Source organism: Haliotis cracherodii, unplaced genomic scaffold (genome assembly GCF_022045235.1).
Source record: "Haliotis cracherodii isolate W230 unplaced genomic scaffold, xgHalCrac1.p SCAF_5, whole genome shotgun sequence".
Taxonomy (NCBI): Eukaryota; Metazoa; Mollusca; class Gastropoda; order Lepetellida; family Haliotidae; genus Haliotis; species Haliotis cracherodii.
In genome coordinates, this window is record NW_027266308.1 from 46,969,135 (window position 1) to 46,992,017 (window position 22,883).

At 40.5% G+C, this 22,883-nt stretch overlaps 2 protein-coding genes across 2 annotated transcripts; both read right to left on the minus strand.

Annotated features, from left to right (window-relative positions):
* Positions 1-834: 834 nt before the first annotated feature.
* Positions 835-13,641, minus strand: LOC139442771 (uncharacterized). Its single transcript, XM_071223665.1, has 12 exons — positions 13,572-13,641; positions 12,564-12,782; positions 12,139-12,272; positions 10,079-10,211; positions 9,320-9,453; positions 7,474-7,612; positions 5,698-5,841; positions 4,243-4,404; positions 3,843-3,980; positions 3,444-3,737; positions 2,634-2,709; positions 835-2,182 (listed from the first exon to the last, which is right to left on the minus strand). The coding sequence occupies exons 1-12, from the start codon at positions 13,630-13,632 to the stop codon at positions 1,168-1,170; spliced, it is 2,649 nt and encodes an 882-aa protein (XP_071079766.1). The 5' UTR covers positions 13,633-13,641; the 3' UTR covers positions 835-1,167.
* A 3,577-nt stretch (positions 13,642-17,218) lies between these two features.
* Positions 17,219-19,274, minus strand: LOC139443252 (mucin-2-like). The gene is made up of 3 exons (XM_071224223.1): positions 19,116-19,274; positions 18,712-18,898; positions 17,219-18,597 (listed from the first exon to the last, which is right to left on the minus strand). The coding sequence occupies exons 1-3, from the start codon at positions 19,272-19,274 to the stop codon at positions 17,219-17,221; spliced, it is 1,725 nt and encodes a 574-aa protein (XP_071080324.1).
* Between the last annotated feature and the right edge of the window lie 3,609 nt (positions 19,275-22,883).

A 22,883-nucleotide genomic window follows, 5' to 3' on the forward strand; every position in this document is an offset into this window, starting at 1 on the left:
GAGTAAGGGTAGGAAGCGGAAAATTACATATTAATTAAAATAATTTTAAACATTATATACCTATAGAATCAATAATTTTGTTAAAACAGATACTAGTTCCTAATGAACGTATTCAAATTTTAACTCACTCACTCACCCAAAATATATACCACACTAAAGTGTTCATGTTAAAGGAACATACATTAAGCAGTTTTCACTGATGAATATATTCCAGGTGAAAGTAGGTTTAACGTCGCGTCCAAGCTTATTGCGTGCGTGCGTGTGCGTGCGTGCGTGCGTGCATGCGTGTGTATGTACTATTCCGGACTAATGCCGATTTTATTGCGCTTGCCCACTGAGATACCATGCCGCAGTTTAACATGAAGACCCACTCAGACACAGTATACTGGCTCCAAGCCGACCAGTCATTGTTTTAGCCCCTTGATGTCTAGCGCCAGGCGGGGGCACGGGTGGCCCAGTCGTCTAAGGCGCCGCGATTCGTTGTGCAGAATTGCGTCCCTTGGGCACGCCAGAAACCTATGATTGTGGGTTCGAATCCCGGTTCGCCCCGATTATGTTTCTAGCTTTGTCAGCACCATACCCGTGCTCTTGGGTTTCACCGAAGTGGTAAACGTCTAAGACCTGCATCACTTCGGGCCTTCCTCCCACATTTAAGCTGACACGCCGCGATGTAACTGGAATACAGTTAAAAGCGGCGTTAAACCGAAATCACTCACTCACTCACTCACTCACTCACTCACTCACTCACTCACTCACTAGCGCCAGGCAAGGTAACGAAGTGCCATCTTTTAACGTCTTTTGGTATGATGCGGCCGGGGATTAAACCCCCTACCACTAGACCAGGAGGCAGTCTCCAGGGTGCCGTTGTACAAAGCGATCTTGGTGCTTAGGTGATGATCGTAACTCCCATGCCTTAACATAGACTTACGACAGTCGTAGCGCTAAGGCTGTATTGTACAACGGTACACAGGGCTGTAAATACAACATACACTAAAATGGTTAGTTATTGATATAAACTCAAGGGAAAAAAATACAATCAAGTAAATTGAAATATTTACCATGCATATTTCATATTTGCAATAATGTTTAAGTTTATATACACACTTTAAATCGGCATCTCAATTTGCATAATATGCAGTTTGTATGAATTACAAGACCGTGGTTATTTTACTGATCAGAGATTCCACGCGCAAGACTATATACAGTGTCTTCCTCGCCTCCCGTTAATGTTTTGTCCAATTTGGACTCTCGTATTGAGTCAATGTTATAATAGTTTGCTTCATCCTCGACACACGGCGCTTTATTGTAGGGACCGATTATCTCCCCTGTGTTACCATACACATGTTCTGTACCAGCACCATCTGAAACACCTGCACTGCAACAGCCAACGTCGGCTTTACCGTTGAGGTTCTGGGCGTCATCACCGTTGCCTTCCTTTCCCTCCGTGTTTACATCGTGTTCCTCTTTCTTTGGTCCCCTGTTTGCTCTGTCTATGTGACTGTAAATGTCATCTGAGACGTGCTGACTCTTGCCTTGTACGGTTGAGGCCATGCTCCGTTGGTCTGCAGTAGGTGTTGTATGGTCATACACTCCAGTACTGGCATTAGCTGCCCATTGGGGACTCTTAAGGCTTAATACATTATACTGATCTTCGTCATCAACGTCAGGTTTCTTACTCAGACCAATGTGGTTGTAGGTATCGTCGAATCGTCCTATATTTTGGGCATGTCGTGTTGTATCATACTCCACCTCCCCGCCGCTTGGTCCAATGTGAGCATACAATCCAGATTTACTATCACTTGCCAACCCTCCCCCATGTAAGACGTTGTATTGACCGTCATCCTCAAAACCTTTGTTTTGAGGACTTGCAGCTGTGTCATTGATTTGACTTATTTGTCCAATTTGTGTAGGTTGTCCAGGCGATTTTTCATCCGGAACGTTGTAAAGACTTTCTTCCTGTTTGAAACCGTTGTTGCTGACACGATTTTCAATGGGAACCCTTGACATCCTTGTTGACTTTGGGCTTGTACTTTCAGTTTGCACCGGACAAGCATGTACATCCTCACTTGTAGCACCTTGTGACACTGGACCACAAAGAGAGTAAGAGAGGTTTTCTCTAGCTCTGTCATAATGGACACCATCTTCTCTCTCGTCTTCTATCTTGAAACAATAACGTCTTTGTCTATAACAATAATAACTTATGAATGCATCTGATAACATTTATACATCTATATAAGAGACACATAGTGAACTTAAAACTCCAATATGGTATCACAATACATTTATTGTTGAAGCAATTGTAGGATATGGAGCTACTCGTTTAATGACTCAGTCTTTGGCATTCTAAATGGTGTGCGTGAGGTAGTGAGTGAGTTAAAATTTAACGTCGCTTTATTTTAGCCACATAGCGAGGAGAACAAGTTGATATATACAAGTCATGAATACAAAGTTTTATTTAAAAACAAATTTGTCCAACATAGTTTGGCAGAACATATTCTAAATGGTTTGGGGTGATTGTTACACCTGCAGTAAGTACTTGGTACCTTTAGTTTATTCTAAATGGAGACAGGCGGTGAAACAATCCCCTATACTAAACGCCAATATTTAGTAATACACCGTATTTGTAAACGCACCTTTTCAAGAGTACAAGCACCAGGGAGATAACAATCCCCACAGCCAGGACACTCGCGGCACCGACAATGTACATCACTGAAATGAATGCAGGAATCGTGAAGGGGGAGTATGTTTGAATGTGTTATGTTCATATTTAACATGAATGTAAGTTATACGGTTTACCTTTCATTCATGTGCATGCGTGAATTTACATTACAGCAATGCTCTGTGAGGATACCAGAATAGAACCCATTACTCTGTAGGAAAACCGACAAAAGTGAAGACAGTTTGGTCACATTTGGCGACTCTGCTGGTGTGTGGCACCACACCCCGAAGCGCAAGGTGGATTGGTTACTGGCAGCTGTGCTGACTATGGCTTTACACGTGTACTCACTAATCTATGGCAAATACTACTCCACTTGTATATTCTTAAATGTCTTGTGTTCAAATTCGAAAAGTCAAAATAAGGGAATATTGTAACATAACTATTACTTATTATATATTAATTTGAAAATTGGTATGGTCTAATGGTCAGGTAATGGGCAAGGCTATTGAAATTCAGATCGGAATAACTCGTCGAACATACCAAGAGACAAACCATTATTGAATTAAAAGTGTGAAAAGGGGGCTTTAAGTCATCAGCAAATTTATGGACAGTCGACGTACATGCTATTTCTTCTATTTAATGTCCAGTTACACCACCAACAAGTGAGTTGAATTGTTTCCTCCTTATGAGTACCATAGTGAATTTATGTATAGTTCATGATTTGCCAATACCGTTGCATTAAACGAACATACTTCATCGACGATTATGCATTCACAACCTGTACCTGTAAATCCAGATGGGTGATCTTCGGAGTCTGTTCCTTGATTTACAAAACTGTCTACTGGGTGAGCGGTAGTACGTTCAACAGATGATTCTGAAGAGTCCGTTGGTAACAGGTCCGTCTGGGTTGTGGCAGGTGGTTCCATTGGCGATGTTAGAAACACAGATGAAGAAGGTTGTGTAGCCTGTGTCATTTGTGTCGATGCATCTACCACTTGTGTCGATGCACCTACCACTTGTGTCGATGAGTGTATCGCAGAAGTAGATTCCCATATCAATGGCGTTGATTCGCGTTTCACTGTGAACATTATCACAATGTAGGTTTAATAATGGCTTTATGTGTTTGACGGATTATTGCAGATCTGATTATTCGAAGATTTCATGAAGATTGAAGTGTGTTTACCTGTGTTGCAAATAACTGGAAGCGAAAGATGACAACCGTACCAACTGAAGCGCAAGGAGTTACCACGTCTATACGCACCAAGACACCGTTTGTCTGAGTAATACATGTTGCTGTTGACGTTGTTTTTAATTGTTATCCCTGTGAAAGAAGATATGACATAATTTTAATCATTTCGTCTGCATATAAACAACACACTTTACTTCATTCAGTTATTGAAATCCGTGTAAATATAAACAAAATCCAGTATATTTGCTTTATACTATGTTTATGATTATTTCCAGTGAACATCATATGATAGACACAGTTTTATTTTACATAGGCGGCATATTCTGATTCAGTAAGAGACGTTAAAAGATGCGATTATAACAAACAGAAAAGAATCATTACTCCAACCCTTTACCGTTGATAAACTTTCCTTCGATGGATCGATACAACCCAATCCAGCATCGAGGATCTTGGTTATACCAGATGTTTGATACAATAGGTTTAGCCAGTCTACAGTCCGTATATGCTGCTTCCCATGTTTTTGCTGCTGTCATCACACACACATTTCCACGGCAACCTGAATGATACCAGTGGAACGATATACGTTCACACTCGGCCACAAGCGACAATACATATGTATAACAATGACATCTTCGTTAAATATTCACTACTGTCAGTATACTTCTAAATTGCGGATATCATATATCACATACAATCTCTCCATTTCTCCGTATGAAGTTGTAAATGTAAGAGATTATGTTAATCTCTCAACAATCTGTCATTTTACATGAACCAACTATACATTCTCAATGGGGAAATGTTGATCTTTTCAGGTATATTGGGAAAACAAATACCCTAAAAGAGTAATAAACGAATCACTAAATTTACAAGAACACAAGTATTATTTATAAACAAATAGATAATCCATAATTTCAGTAGAAAATAAATTCGAAATGAGTACGAAACAGGATTTATGAATATTCTCCAGCAGTGTCACGTCGGGGACACCAGAAACCGGCTACTGTACCCATGTGTGGCGTAGTAACAAGGTCATGTATCCGCCTGAAGGGCGAACGTTATACCCACGAAGCTACCCTAACGCTCCGAGAAATGAACGAACTCTCACCAGAGAGGTCGTGCAATGGAGATTAAGTATAAATGATTATAAATGTAATACTGCAAAATAGTTCGATAGATGAATGTTGTTCCAGTAGCCTAACTTCAATTTCCATAGTTTTTCTCACTTTGCCATAATTATACTCTTAGATTTGAAATTTGAAATTTGTTTTTAATTACATAACGTCCGGTGTATTTTGAGACCCTAAGTCTGTAAATAGTAGCTATTCAACTACAGAAGGATAAAATAATAACAGAAGAAGAGTAAGTGATCAAATAAAAGATGGCTTTTGATACGCCATTAAGTAATTCTAGCGTGTAGACATGCATATGCATGTTAGATGATTGTGTGCTCGTTTCAAACAGAACTGGGGCGTTTGGGTAGCATTGTGGTGGAAGCGTTCGCTCGTCACGACCAAGGCTCAGGTTCGATTCCCCACATGGGTGCAATGTGTGACGCCAATTCCATTCACTGCATCCATTACCAGTGATATCAGCATAGTTATCTTTGATGTTACATGAAAACAATGACGAAACGAACATATCCATATTTCTGCTAAAAGACGTCTTGCAGTTTAATGTGCATCCTAAAGTTAGATAGGTCAAGGTGTGCTGAACGTGATGAATAGAGTACACACTGCAAATGATCTCGCCCTGTACAATATATCATAATTATTACATAGTCACTATAGATGAGGTTCACTTGATTGCGTAACTGCAACCAGCATGTTCTTTGACAAATGGATGTTCCCACCTGTGTCTGCGCATGCGTATAGTCTCTTGTGGCCACAGTTGTCATCGAGGTGATATGCTAGGTACCAATATCTCTGGTAGCCATTCCAATGCCTTTCTACATAACCACACGCTCCATTCGTTGACAGAGGTACGTATATGTCATCTGTAATTATACAAAATCTAAGACGTGTTTCACGTAAACTAATAATATTCTATTTGTGTCATTTGGTACAGTGACATCAAATGTTCTATATTCAAACGAGTTCTTATTTGTTGTCAAACACATGATCTATCATTGCGTTTTACTTTAGTGATGATTATGCGGAGAGTCATGACAGGTTGTTATGTACGAAATGAAAAGATTTCTCGGCAGTATTGTTAACTGTTTGCGATTCGAGACATATTTTGGAACGCTACCACTCCACTGAGGTGAAATACGGTTCAGCATCGATCAAGATAACTGCACTCATATGGTGACGTGCATGCACGTGTACGTGCCTGCGTGCATATATATGTGCGAGTAAGGTGTGTTGTGTTTAACATTGATACCCCACTCAGACACATTATACTGAAGCCGAGGAGACCTGTCCTTGTTTAATACCCTTAATGCCGAGAGCATGCAGAGTAACAACAAGTGCCATTATTTAACGCGGGCGTGAATCGGCCTGCGATCGAACCACCGACCTGTTGCTATCCGCGTAGACACTCTATCCACTAAACCACGGAGGGTGCTCAACCAGATAGGTCATAAGAATAAGAATTGGAATGCATCATGTTGTTTGAGGCGTTTAATCAGGACCAGACTTGACATGTGACACACAAACATAAGAGTAAATCGATTTTCAAATGTTACATTGGTGACGGCAAAGCTTGCACATCACGTTATTGATATATTCGCGTAAGTTTCACCATTGGTTCGCCTTTGACACCCAGTGGAGATAGATAATTCTCTTGCGTTGACGTTTTGAATTATCTACACTGACACTGATAAAGATTTAAGATTTTGTTGCACGGATAAGTACTGACCATAAACATCGGCCTATAACCCTTACGTCATCTTTTTGAGTGAAAGAATAGTGTTTTACGCCGTAATCAGCAATACTCCAGCTACAAATACCTTTAAGTAATCGAATTTGCACCGGATAAATCAGTTTGAGCAACGCTCTTCGCCGTCAAGGTACAAAGACATACAATCACCAAAGGCACACTTTGGGACCACCCGATCCTCATTTAGTCGGCTCGTACAACAATGCAGGGGTATTTCCAGACTTATGCTAAACATTGAGTAGACCACTAACATGCGCGCAGTTTTCCTTCACAGTGTAGGCAGTTTCACCGAAGTGGTAAACGTCTGAGACCTGCATCACTCGGGTCTTTCCTCCCACATTAAGCCCACACGCCGCGTTATAACTGGAATACTGTTAAAAAAGCGGCGTTTAACCCAACTCACTCACTCACTCTTGCCCGATCAACTTCTGAACGTTCGGAAATTATAACTCTTCTTGTGTTCGTGTGTACCCTTCTCATTGATTAAATTAAGGTTCGAGAAAATTTCCAATTCGACGAACCGTCAAGTAGCAACCAGACTATGGATTAAGAACTTCACTCGTGACATCATCTTGGGTGCTTAAGAATGCCATGTATATCCTATCCTGTACGCCTCTGTTTAATCCAATGATCTTGTTATCCAAATAATGAAAATTTGATGACGTCTGATGAACGTTTGATGATTTAATTTCGAAACATAACCGTAATAAAGGTAAACAAAAGAAAAGTATTACTGGTCTATCCTTACCTTTCTTGTATATAGTCATAGCTATATCGTTACCACACCGCTCGTTGTAATCGCCTGGACATCGGATCTCTGTCGCACTGTGGCTTACAATAATGTTGTACGACCGTAAGTTAAAGCCAAGACAGTAACAGGATGTTCCCTTGAGTAAAGATATATTTTAATCAGACCACAATTACACAATGTACAAAATAAGGCCATGATAACAACCATGTACTATTCTCTGTTTGCATTTATGATATCATAACTATGAGGCCATGGGGGTTATTATTGTGTAGATATTTGAATGGTTGGCGTATATATATATATATATATATATATATATATATATATATATATATGTATATGTATTATGGATAGATATATTTGTTGCATGTTCTAGTTACACAGATGGTGGAATGATATTAATTATATATTTTCCTTTTATTTACTGTCGTATAACATTGTGCACGCATTAAAACAGCACATTTGTTCTGACGTGAACTGTCTTAGTCAGAAAACAAAATAATTGGCTAATTCAGAACGTAGAGGATTTGATTCTTTATGAGATATGGTATATGTTTATGGCATTATAGTTAGAACACTAGTCCTGTCGGGCAAGAGTGAGTGAGTTGGGTTTAACGCCGCTTTTTTAACAGTATTCAAGTTATATCGCGGCGTGTCAGCTTAATGTGGGGAAAGCCCCAAGTGATGCAGGTCTCAGACGTTTACCACTTCGGTGAAACCCACGGAAACGGGTATGGTGCTGACAAACCTAGAAACATAATCGGGGCGAACCGGGATTCGAACCCACAATCATAGGTTTCAGGCGTGCCCAAAGGACGCAACTCTGCACAGCGAATCGCGGCGCCTTAGACGACTGGGCCACCCGCTGTCTGGCAAGAATTCGAAGTTGATCAATACTATAAACAACAGTAGAATCTAGGAGAAACATGTAGGTAAATGGTCCTTTACTTTTAGTTATGTTATGTAGACTGACATTTTAGTGAGTAAAGGCAATGGCGGGAAGTTCTACACAATTCGGGTCTGTTCTACAGAGTGACGATGTCATGGTCGTCCCAGGAAATTCAATGTCAGATGTCTAACATTATATATTTATCTTGACATTTACCGTGGACATGTAATTGCCAGTGAACCTATTTCTTTACTGATGACATTAGAATAGTCTTAGTCTATTTCTGTAAATGTTGTTTATTTGTTTGTTGTTTATTTGCTTGTTTGTTGTTTAACGCCAGACTATAATATTCAAGCTATATGACGGCGGTCTGTAAATAATCGAGTCTGGACCAGACAATCCAGTGATTGACATCATGAGCATTGATCCACACAATTGGGAAACGATGACATGCATCATCAACCAAGTCAGCGAGCCTGACCACCCGATCCCGTTAGTCGCCTAACGAGTGAGTTAGTGAGTGAGTGAATGAGTTAGTGAGTGAGTTAGGTTTTACGCAGCGTTTATCAATATTCCAGCAATATCACTGCAGTGCATACCAGAAATGGGTTTCTCACATTGTACCCATGTCGGGAATTGAACTCAAGCCTTCGGCTTAACGATTAAACGTTTTATCATCTTGGCTGCTCCTCCGCCCGAATGGTATGGTCTACATAAAGGCATTGTATTTGTTGTTGAGACGAGATTTCTGATATCATTCTGGGTCTATATGCTTTAATTTGTTTCTGTGGTATTAGGGGTCCCAGACCTTTTATTGCTTTTGTACGTGTTTGTGACGGGTGCCTCCGAAAGGACCTAGTATCATCATAATTTGCTAGTGAACCATTATGAAATAGTACCATGGGCTCAGATATTTCTTATGATCATGGAAAGAGTTGCTTCGCATATATTTACCTTAAGTCCATACAGTCGATGATTGTTCCCACATCTTAAATCGCAACTAAATGCAGAATTGTCCTGTAATGTGACAGGGGTCACAACACCGGCGTACATGTAACCGACTCTCGTGTGGTACCTTGTGTAGTCATCTGAAATGATGTACATGAAACTATTGTCATGTATTTTCAAAGTTCCGTTTTAAAGAACATATATAAGAGGAAGCAGCAAGGATGTGAAAACCAAGAAATGCACATGTAATGCATAGACTGTAAACATGTGATGTAACAGGGAATTCCAAAACAAACAAGCCTTGACAAATGCTGCATATGTGTGTTTGGTTCCTTCATATACATGATTGGATAGCAGAAAGATACATCAGAGATGAACCAGGCTTACACTACCTCACCCGACCATTTCAAGTACGAGTATTGGAATTCATCAACATAATACATCCTATGCTCATCTATTAAGTTTATCACACGATATTCATCACTCTGGCTCTGGGAAACAAAAAGATGTCCGTCGGATTTGGCACATCCGTGATTTGCTGCGTCCCTCCAGGAAAGGAAATTTATCACTCGATCTTTGTCACTGACCATAAACATCAGCGTAAACAACTGACGTTAACAAGATATATTATATGACACTCACGTCATCTTGATATATATTGTTATTCAAATAATGAAAATTTGATGACGTCTGATATACGTTTGAGAATTATATTTCAAACATAACCATGATAAAGGTAAACAAATGAAAATGGTCCAGCCTTACCTTTTCTGTATACAGTCATACCCGAATGATCACCACACCGATCGTAGTTACCAAGGCACTGGATCTCAGTCGTTCTGTGTCCTACAGCAATTCCGCTAATCAATCTGTTACCAAGACAGTAACAGGATGTTCCCTTGAATGAAGACATATTTTAATCTGACCATAAATATACAAGGTACAAAACAAGGTAATGTGAACTACCTTATTTAATGCTGAGGTGGTACGATGCGAAATATCCGAGAATGGAACTGAAGTCGGCTTGGTTTGCATTACAATTGTGCATGGTATTAATGCTAAGAGGCCACGAGGGATCGTTATTGTGTAGATATTTGAATAACGCAAGTGGTGCAATGATGTTGTCCCGACAGTATTGATCTGTGTTGGCTGCGGTGGACAGTATGGAGCGCAGCCAGCCATTTTGATACCACCCCATACCATTATGAACCCACCCCCACAACGAGCATGCTGTAGGACGTTAACGCTCATATTAGGACGTCTCCAAACTCGATTTCTTCGGTCATGGAAGTCGAAGTGAACCATGATTCGTCAGAAAACATGACATCAGTCCAACGTCGATTATCCAAGAGTTGACGTTCCCTACACCACTGACGCCTCTGATTCAAATGACGAGCAGTTAGTTGTTGGCTGACACGTGAACGTCGAGCACGCAAATGCCAACTGTGCAGACGATTTCGCACCATCTCGACACGTACTCGTACACCAGTTACCTGTTGTAACCGGTCCCTCATCTGAGTGGCAATTTGAAACCGTTTCTTAATGTCATCGTTCTGACTAGTCTGTCCTGGACTTGAGTTGTTGCCCTTCGACGTCAAGTGTGGCGTCTGGCATCGACGTTATGTGTTTGTTGGTATTGGGTCTGTGAGCGTTTGGTTCCAAGAAAACAATGCGTCTGCTCACAAACGAGTCTGAGTGACAATGGTAGATCTGACATACCACTTCTTGCACATGCCGTCCGAGGTCACGTGCTTCATGACAATGTTGTGTTTGGGAGCTTGATTTCTTCGGAATTGTTCGTGTCACATAAATCACTTACTCTGATTGCCGGACATTGATGTATTTTCCCGTAGTTTCACGGCGTGTCAGCTTAATGTGGGAGGAAAGCCCCAAGTGATGCAGGTCTTAGACGTTTACCACTTCGGTGAAACCCACGAGCACGGGTATGGTGCTGACAAACCTAGAAACATAATCGGGGAGAACCGGGATTCGAACTCACAATCATAGGTTTCTGGCGTGTCTAAGGGACGCAACTCTGCACAGGTCGTGCGTCATGTGATACATGCATATGACTATGACGTTAACGTTAGAACACTAGTCATGTCTGGCAAGAATTCGAAGTATCTCAATCATAAATACAAGACTAGATTCTAGGAGAAACATGTAGCTACTTGATCCTTTATATTTAGTTGTGTTATGTGTTATGTGTTATGTGGACATTTTTAGTGAGTGAAGGCAATGACAGAGCGACGATGTCATGATCGTCCATGGGAAATTCAGGGTAAGACTTTTGGCATTATATATTTATCTTGAATTACTATGGAGTGAATTACATCCTTTACTGATATTCCTCTAAATTTAGCCTTGTGGTCTCATGTGCTGTATGAATACATAACATAATTGCAGTGGTGACTTAGGTTTTACTTTGTGTTTAGAATATTTTCCAGCAATATCACGTCGGCGGACCCCAGAAGTGGGCACACTGTGCTCATGTGGGGAATCTCGGCTTAAGGATTAAACGCTTCAACCACAAGACCACCGCCCGAATATAATGGTATGGTCGACATGAAGGTATTATTGAGACGAGATGAATGTTATCATCATGGATCTATATACTTTTCTCTGTTGTATTAAATATCCCAGTCTTATCATTCATTTACGTGTGTTTGTGACGGGTGCCACCGGTGGGACCTGGTATCACCACAACTTGATTGTGATTTATTAACGCATGTTCATGATATAATCGGAATACAGTAGTACAATTAACTCTGCTTTTAGTAGACATTTCTTATGATTATGGAAAGGGTTGGATCGCATATATTTACCTGAAGTCCATAAAGTCGATGATCGGTTCCACATTTTGAACCGCATCTTGATGCAGAATTGTCCTGTAATGTGACAGGGGTAACAGAACCAGCGGACAAGTAACCGACTCTCGTGTGGTACCTTGTGTTGTCCTCTGAAATGATGTACATGAAACTATTGTCATATGTGTTCAAACTTCCGTTTTGAAGAACATAGATAGGAAGAAGCAGTAATGATGTAAGTGAACATACATATATTATTGTATAATCTGTAAACATTATGAAAGGGTTGTGACAGTGAATTTTAAACCAAACAAAACGTGACAGAAATTATGTATATATATATATATATATATCTATCTGCAGACGTGTGTTTGCTTCTTATACGAACATGATTGGAAAGCACGAAGATACATTTGAGATGAACCGGGTTTAAACTACCTCACCCGTCCATTTCAAGTACGAGTATTGGATTCCACCAACCCAATACACCTTGTTCTCATCTATTAAGTTTATCACACGATCTTCTAAACTCTGGCTCTGGGGAACAAAAAGATGCCCGTCGGATTTGGCACACCCGTGATTTGCTGCGTCCCACCAGGAAAGGAACGTCTCAGTTTTATATAATTCATGGGCGGTGCTTCCATTTGTATTGACCCAGAAAGCTGAAACATAGCACATGAACATTCGTAGATGTGATGATTATACGGCCTCGTCGATTGGTCAGTTCACAGTAACAAAGCAGTGAGAAACGTAACCATTTCGCCTGTAGGGGACATCAAAGTTGCCAGACAGCAAATGTGAATACATATTCGTCTAACCAGACGTAAATACAGGTTAAATCTGCTAGTGTTGAGTGCTTCCATTCATACCGCGCTATTTTAAATGACCATAAGACCATGCTGTAAGTATCATACACAGGCGTGTAGCTGTTAATATACAGCCGCTTGTCAAACGGACACATCATTACTTCAATTGAAGCCAACATGTGTTGTGTTTGCTTGTGAGTTACACATCACATCGACAATATTTAAGTGGCGGAAGCAAGTTGTACATTTCTGTCGAAAAAAATTGTCCCAGAAAATGTTTGAAAAAAATAATTATGCTTCAGACTTGAAAAATAATAATGATTTTTTTTTTAAAAATATCTGGTTTTGCAACTGTCGCTGAAATAATAATTTAGTCTCCGTAAAAAAATCACAGCCCGCGCCCCTTCGAATATGAAATGATCGGTCCCTGCGAGGGGTGCACGTGGGTGGGTGGTATCCCTGAGCGTAGATAAGGTGCTAGTGAAATTATACATGTATGTTGTCATCTGTCACGTGTGCAGCACTATATCAAATACGAATATAAATAGGTCTTTGATGAAGTTCATAACGCTAACTACAGTGTCTCAAGTTGTATCATTAATACTTTTGTATGTTTTCCATTATCTTGTAGGAAAAACTACTCACATCTTTCTCCTGTGACGATGTAGATGCACAACAGAAAGAGGCCTGCTCTGTGACTGTCCATGTCACTTGTATGCTCGCCACTCGACCTGCTACACGTTTTACCGCTTCAAACAGGATGTTAATGTCACAAGCATACGTGTACTGTCAATGTAACTGCGCGTCATGAATTAATATTAAACAGGCAGTTGCATAAGATCCAGTAAACAATTCAATCATCAACGCCTTAGGCGTATTCAATCGCGTATTAGGGGCGGCCGGGTAGCCTAGTGGTTAAAGCGTTCGCTCGTCACGCCGAAGACCCGGGTTCGATTCCCGACATGGGTACAATGTGTGAAGCCCATTTTCTGGTGTCCCCCGCCGTGATATTGCTGGAATATTGCTAAAAGCGGCGTAAAACCATACTCACTCATTCGTGTATTATAAGAAAATACATAAGCATATGTTCTTTATCATGTAAATAGCTTTTATACTTTGTAAGTTCATATTTGGATACACTGTGCCATGACATCCACGCTGCTAAGATATAAAGAATGAGTCTTACATAGGGACTGTGCATTTACATTGAAATTCACACGTTATAATTAGTGTCATATGTGAAAGTGACATATTCTCTCTTTTTAAATGTTAGATTGCAATGAATCTTGAAATAGACAGAATCTTATGCAGACAAACAAATTGTCTGAAACTTACTAGGACTGTCAATTTGACGGAGCCTAGCGCCCCATTAAAGCTGTGACAATGACTTATCAAAAATAAGGTTTACTGGTTTAACAGGGGAAAGACATGATGCTTTTCCTTACATTGTTTGCTCTCAGATACTGAAAAAATGGTTCTGCTGTTTAAATGCGGAAGTTGATATAGGGTGTCGCCTTCACCACTCACATTGTTCCGCTTTGATATGAGGAAGTAAGGTATATGACCCCTGCAAGGTCACCATGCAAAGTTGATAATCATCTGCATGTTCGACAAAAAAACCGACCTGAATAAAATGTCACGGATTGCCATTTCACGCGAGCATTGTGACACCAGACATGCGTATACAATCCTCCCAGAACAATATTATGTTTAATTGTGATGCTAAAGAAGGACTCCATTGTTTGTAACTTTTGTTGGTTTGTTGTTTAACGCCGCACTCACCAACATTCTAGATATATGTGACGGCGGTCTGTAAATAATCGAGTCTGGGCCACACAATACAGTGATTGACATGATGAGCATCGATCCAGGCAATTGGGATACGATGATATGTATCATCAAATTCAGCGAGCCAGACCTCCCGATCCCGTTAGTCGCCTCTTACCACAAGCATGGGTTGTTGAAGTCTGATCCGGATCTTTACGAGTCCTGTTTGTAAGTGATCCGGACGCATGTGTCATGATACAGTCATAGAGTCAACTAGCTCGAGTGTTTACAAAACGAGTTCACGTTTCCGATTAAAGGATAAAATGTTGTAAAGGCTTCTGTCACAAGTGTAATATTTGTTAGCTGCGTATTGTCTGATGTATCTGATGCATTGTATGCATTGAGCGAGTGTGTGCGTTTGGCCAGGGCGTCTATTTTTCTATCACAAGTGTAATATTTGTAAGCTGCTTATCTGATCAGTGAGTCAGTGAGTTTTGTCAGGGCGTCTACATTTGTATAGTCTTCCTGGTTTTGTGTAACTCCGCTTTGAAAAGTATTCAGTTATATCACGGCGTGTCAGCTTGGTGTGGGAGGAAAGTCTCAGGACCCATTTGCCAATCCTTGTGCAAAGTACACTCTTCAAAAAAGGACCGCACAGGCAGTTTTTTAAAAATATATTGTACCTTATGAAGTCGATATATTTATTTACTATCATAGATACAAATATGAAATTTTGGAGCTCGTTAGTCACATGTTGTTCAAAGACATTAAAAATTGTTCATTGTCATGTCATTCCTTATTTGAAGAGTGTATATGGTGCTAACAAACATTGAAGTATGATCTGGGCAGATCTGAGATTCGAACCCACGATCATAAGTTTCTGGCTCGCTCGGTAGTTTTGATAATCCGTTTGTCCTTGTTTACCGTTGAAGCCAATCGGTTATCGGGATACCGTTAGTTCCTAAGTCTATATTGTTAATTTCTAACATTTTCTACTAAAACACACCCAATAATTGGCCGCGTGTATCGGTTGGTGACTAACTTCAAGTCATCGACTCGTGAAGACCCGGGGTAGAATAGGTCCTCAGCAACCCATGCTTGTCGTAAGAGGCGACTAACGGGATCGGATGGTCAGGCTCGCTGACTTGGTTGATGCATGTCATCGTATCCCAATTGCGTAGATTGACGCTCATGATGTCAACCACTGGATTGTCTGGTGCAGAATCGTCATATAGCTGGAATATTGCTGAGTGCGGCGTGACACAACAAACAATCGAAACTTGATCATAACTGTTAAACACATCACATGCTGTCGGGTTACTTCTGAAGTTTTCTGTCTCCATGTTTATCCTTCTCCCAACCTGTTGCATGTGTCAGTAGCCAAGCGTACCCCTAGGATCTTGTGGCGTAGAGTGAGTGAGTGATTTGGGTTTAACGCCGCTTTTAACAGTATTCCAGTTATATCGCGGCGTGTCGTGGTGTAGAGAGTCAGCTCGTAAAATCACGTACACCCTCCAAATGACACTAAATGAGTAAACATCCTCAGGGCTGTGGATGAGTGAAGTAAATCGGGAATGTTGTTTTACATTACGCTTTATTCCTTAAGCATTTAAAAGTTGTCACAATACATGACAATTTCTTTTATTCTTTGTCACGACGTTTGAGAGCTACCTTCGTCAGGTGAATGTAGAGAATATTTCCAAATTTGACGAACTGACAAAAATGATGTCCGATGCACTTCCCTACATGTACCACATGTTTCCGCGTTTTTCAGGTGAACAATTGATTTGACTTTGCTTGTGTGCGTGATGGGTGCCACCTTTGGGGCAGGCTACGCTCACCTTATCGCGAAAACCTGGTATGGCAACTATTTGATAGTGGTTCATAAACACATGCTCATGGCATTGTCGGATTCATACAATCAAATCCGCATTTACAGAGATTTCTGATGAATATGGAAAGGGTTTTGTCGCTTTTATTATCGCTACTCTGTAAATAACCAAATATTTCCAAGCAAACCAATGGTTATGGCATGAACAACGGTATACTTCGTCGGGGCACTGATACAAACAATGCCCCTTTGTCGTCTTTTACGACAAGAATGTGGAAGTTGATATCTCAGATTAGAGAGCTGGATGAAATATCAGCAAATAAACAACTGCTGTATACGTTCCAGAGTACATCAGTGGGAATTAAATGGATTATTCCTAGTTGGTCCAGGGCTGTGATCATAACTTGCTGCATACTTCACTTTCAGGTTGTGTAATATTTATTAAACTGAAGACTAAATAATTCACATATATTTTATGTGCGCTTCGACATAAACGAATAAACGTCGAATAGCCTTACACACAGTAGCCGTTTGTGATGAATTGTTGAGCTACCCCAAGCCCACAGATACGCTGCTACACATATCACAAACATAAAAATAAAATGTATGCGTCCAACAGTTTATTGTGGTTTCATGAATGACATACTGTGAAATCAGTGAGCAAGAAATCAGTCGGACTAAAAGGTAACAGCTTCTAGTTGAAAAACAATTCCTTGGTCACAGTTCTGTCTGTTGGGTGGAGACTGCTGGCTGCGGTCCGTCTGTGGACAAGTTGTCTCGCTTCTACAAGTTGTTTCCCTGTAGGGCGAAGGGCAGAAGAATCTGAGGCTGCTACCGAGCTGTTTGATCTCTTGCTGGAACCCATAGCCTCCCTTGATGTGTGCAGTGGCATAGAAGGACTGGATGTAACGAGATGAAGTCTTTTCAATTCAGCATGTATCAACAGACGTTGGCTGTCGGTGAGTCTGTTAGTAGCCCGTGGTGATGTACCAATGTTCCTTGACCAATTTGGTTGAGATGGTGTATAAGGAGCCAGTGGAGTCTTCGTAGACGGAGTGTGATGATCGTGAGTAGGTGTGTGACGTCCATAGAGGGTCAACCCGCTGGTTGCATGCAGTAACGATGGGCTCTGTCGACCTGGTGTAGACGGGTTCTGTCGAAGCGGTGTAGACGGGGGCGTATAAGCTTGTGCAGACAGGTTCTGTCGAGCCAGGGTTGAAGCGTACATACGAGGAGGTGTAGATGGGATCTGTCGAGCTAGTGTCGATAGGTTCTGTGGAGCTCGAACAGACGGGGACATATGAACTGGTGCAGACGGGGTCTGTCTGGCCAGGGTTGAAATGTTCGTGCGAGGTGGTGTAGATGGGATCTGTCGAGCTGGTACAGACGCGGACATTACAGACGAGTTGTGCCGAGCCAAGGTTGACGTAAACGTACGAGATGATGTAATCGGGATCTGTCGAGCTTGTGGAGAAAGTCTCTTTTGAACTGATGTAGGTGAATTCTGTAGAGCCAGGGTAGAGGAGTTCATGCGGTTCGAAGTAGACGGATTCTGAGTTATTGTAGGATGAAATATATGCGCTGGTGTAAACGTGTTCTGTCGAGCTGGTAGAGACGGGGGCATGCCAGCCAGTGTAGATGGCTCCTTTCTAGCCGTTGTAGATCGGGACTGATCGGGTACGGAATGGAGCAAGCGAACCGGTGTAGAGAGCGTCTGTCGATTTGTCGAAGATGGGTGAGCTTTCTGCTCCGTCTGTGTGGACATCTTTTGATGTGTTGGTGTAGAAGGAAAGGCAGATGTTGGCACGGTCGACGCAAGAGTCATGGTAGCAAGATTTGCACAAGAGCGGAACCTTCTCATTTTGTTGTAGGAGATTTCAGCAATCCGGGGGAAGTTGACATCGACTGTAGGTGGAAAATACGTCGAGGCAAGGTCAGCACAGGCCAGCTCTTTCAGTCGGATGGCTTGCTTGAGTACCACTTTGAAGGGACGGTGGAGGTGGTAAACCCTCAGTTGTGACACACATCTGGTCAGTGTCATCGTGAGGTTGTTGAAAGACTGAACATCTAAACCTTAAAAATAGATAAACACATAATTAATCCTATAATATTCCATTCCAACGTGACGAAATAATGAAAGTACCTTCAAATTGTGATGAAAGCACGTGACTATAAAACGATAATTACCTCTCTTTGCGGAAAGTAGGGTTTTTAGCCAACACTGGGCCAAAACCCGGATGATGTCTGAGGAACTGGTTCCCGACTTAACGTTAACAGCAGTCTCAAGGAAGACGGGACTGTGAACTATGTAGTCAGTGACGACACTTAGCATCGTGCACCTGTCTTGAGCTCTCAGCTGGTGGTAGCTCATATACTGAAAATTAAGAATTAATTAAGAAATTAAGAATTGACCAATATGTTTTCAGTGTTTTCCAGTCATTATAGAGTGGTACAAAACACCACGTTTAATTTAAATCATCATTTTTAAGTTCAAATACTTCGTTAAGAGCGTCAGATACTGACGGTTGATTTTTCTCAATAAAAGAATCATGCGTGCACCCTTTTTATTTTCATTTCAGTACGATACTCACCATCATCTTCCAGACAACTTTCTCAGGGAGATCTCCACAGAGGTGGCCAAGCAGAGGAATGTGACTGTTCGCTAGGGAGCTCTCGGCCATCGCTGTCAGACACGCTTGGTTGTCGTCATATTCTGCCAAAAGGCTGGACACAGTTGTTGAATCGGTCATTCTTACTGTTGAAACGTCTGTTCAGAACACTGATGAGGAATGTGTGGTCAGCTGGTTTGACCCCACTATTTACGCCAGTTAACATCCGGTGACCACACTGACCTATCTAGTTCTAACCAATCTATTATGCTGGAGAGATGAGAATGTTAATTGGTGAACATCTCCAATTAGGCTGGAACAAAGACCGGTATAAGTGACCACTGACTTATAGACTCTTGTTGGGGCAAGAGCAGGGTATGGATTAAGAGGCTTGGGTGTACTTTCATCTCAGAATACTAGTCTAATCGTTAAAACAACACGACAATGCAGATGGTCACCATATTTGATAACAACTGATGGTAAACTACACTACAACAATAGAGGAATAAACTTGTTTAATTCAACCTACCAATATCAAAAAATACTTTTCTTACTTACTTACTTACTTTGAGATTTAACATGCGCTTTCCGACTGATGCGTATTTCGCACACGGGCCCGGCCAGGCCATTTAATGTGTTTCCGAAAGGGGCGAAAGTGGTGTGTGCAACCCAAGAGGGGGCTTTAGGTGTTGCTTATATAGAATTTGGGAATTTTGAGATTTGGAATAGATGCCGATGGGGTTGGCTAGGAGAACTGGGAGCTGGGTGTGGTAGATGTTTGTTTGTTTATGTGATTTTGATTTGGTAGATTATTTTGTTTTTAGATGCGTTTTATTAGTTCCGTTTTGATTAAGAATACGCTTAAGGCCTTGAAGTTTTCTAGTTTATTTTGTGGGTTTACTTTTCACCGCGGTGGGAATATTATCACACGCAGTGGAAATAGTTTTATGTATTTTCATTTTAGTTTTTGACATTTTCGTTTTTGTTTTTGACATTTTCATTTTAGTTTTTGACCTTTTCGTTTTTGTTCATGACATTTCCATTTTAGTTTTTAAAATTTTCGCTTCACATTTCAGCGATTCAAAAGCTACTTGAGAGTACATTTTCCATGTTTTCGGTTGTTTTTATACATGATTTATCACATTTGTATAACAAATTGTGTTAATTTGCAAAAGGTTATGATAAAAGTAAGTGAAATATCAAAATATTGAAAAACAGACACCATGTCCCTTATGGACCACCGTAAGAATGGTATGGTAAAGACGTCAAGAATGCTAGACGTACTTATAGACTTACTAAACTTGAAAGTGATAAAATTGTACTGAGAGGTACAATATAAAAAAATGAAAAATGGTTATAACAATTACGTGAGAAAGACTAAAACAAATTCAAACAAATGGCGAAAGAATACCCAAGACAATTTTGGAAATACTTTTAAAAAAATCAAGAGTCTGACAAAATATATGAATTGACCAACTTTATTGCTTTTTAAAGAACTTAATGCAAATGATGTTGGTGAAAATGAATGTAAACAAATTATAGATCTCCAATCTGATAATGAAGAACTTAACAGGCAATTTACTGTTGCAGATATATTACTGGCAATCAATTCACTTAAAAAGAGAAAAAGTTTCGGATTTCATAAGATAGAAAACGAGTACCTGATATCGAGTAAAGACGTTATGATTAATGTTTATTATGACCTGTTTAACTTAATTCTTGAAAGTGGAAAATTTCCAACATCATGGCTGGTTGGCATGATCAGACCTATTTATAAAAAGCAAGGTGACCCCTCCAAACCTGAAACTTATCGCCCAGTTACCATATTATCTTCTCTTGGTAAATTGTTCACCGCAGTTTTAAACAATCGCTTATGTGTACTCTATTGTATAATAGATATTTTAAGGGCGAGTAAAAAGAAATTGTACTTCGCATTTGTGGATTTCAAAAAGGCCTTTGACAACATTTGGCGAATCGGATTATGGCAAAAGGTATCTCTGGAAGAAGAATGAGTAGAGAGGAGTCACGTGTCCATATCGCAACCCACTCTCGCTTGTTGTTATTGTAAACTACATATCACGAGAGCCTATGAACTGGTGATTCGTCTTCAGTGTTACTGAGCGAGTGGTCCACGCTGATTCCCCGTTCCCCGTGCTGAGATAAGGAGCAAAAACATTCACCTCTCCCTATGCTGATGTGGCTGCTGTCACAGGTTGTCAAAAATGTAGCGAACTTTCCACCCTCGTCGAACCACCTTCCATACAACTTTGACTCATGAAGTTGAATTTATATTTCCATGTACCCTTGATATGGACCTAATGACTCGTAGTGTTATGTATTGTCACACTATTATGATGAGATGATAATCGTTCGTTATTGTCTTTTGTTATTTTTTGTTTTCTTTTCTAATGCCAAGTTGGTGTATTTAAAGTAAGACGAGTTCTATGGATGAACAACTTCTTTATTACAATTAGCGCGACGTTTCGGTGTAGATCCTAACACCTTTATCAAGCAAGTGATGGATAGTGCTAAACAACATAGGTATACCTATGTTGTTTAGCACTATCCATCTACCTTTGTTGTTTAGCACTATCCATCTACCTATGTTGTTTAGCACTATCCATCACTTGATAAAGGTGTTAGGATCTACACCGAAACGTCGCAGTAATTGAAGTTGTTCATCCATAGAACTCGTCTTCCTTCATCACACCAACTTCTAAATGCCACTCAAAGAAGTGGTGTATCTAAGTTATACCCCCTTACCACCCACTAGTGGTTTTTGTGTGTGTGTTTTCCTCTCTCTTTTTTGTTCTTACTCCCTCCTTAAAACGGTCTATAGTCAAATACTTATTAATTAATTTATGAACTCATGCCTCCTGGGTTATTACCCCTCCCCTTTGAAACATGTATTTGATGCATGTTTGTGCATTTTTGTGTTATGCTTTGTAGACACAAAGCAAGTATATCTTTGTTGTACGATCATTTAGTGCTTGTCGACCAGTATCTATGCAGCAGGGAGTATGCGTGCTTAGTTAGATCGCAGACAGATAATCAGGCCTTACAGTTATTTTCGCAGAATAATATTGTAATTATCATTGGCCACTTCGCACCCAGTCCTTTTTTCAGATAAACATAATCTCTATGACATAATCTCTCATGGGAGTTAATATAGCACAATATCGTCAAAGGATTGGGGCATTCAACTGACGGTACTCTGTAATGCTAAATGTGGATTGGATGGTTATACTTATATTCTTACTTTGTTATGCTGTACTTTTGGCCACAGAGGTATCCAGTTAGCGTTACTATTATTATTATGTTGCGGAGATATACATCCCTATCCAGGACCTGAATATTCAGATTTAAGTATCGTTCATATCAATGTCTGTAGCCTACAAGGTAAAATCGATTTAATCAATGCTGAACTTCACGATCATGATATTGTATGTATTTCCGAAACATGGCTGCATAGTGGCATTAGGGACGAGGGCATTCCATTACCTGGTTACCATCTGCCTCTACGCAAGGACCGCCCTACTAGAGGAGGTGGAGTTGCAGTATACGTTAAGGATACTTTATACTTATTGCGCAGGACTGACTTGCCAGGTCATGAAGCGGTTTGGGTTCAGGTTACATCACGTAACCAAAAATTGTTAATTGTTACGTTTTATAGAGCTACCTTCGACCTTCATTATTGGGACCTGACTGAGCAGTCGGTCTCCCTAGCTGTTGATGATAATGTTAAAATAG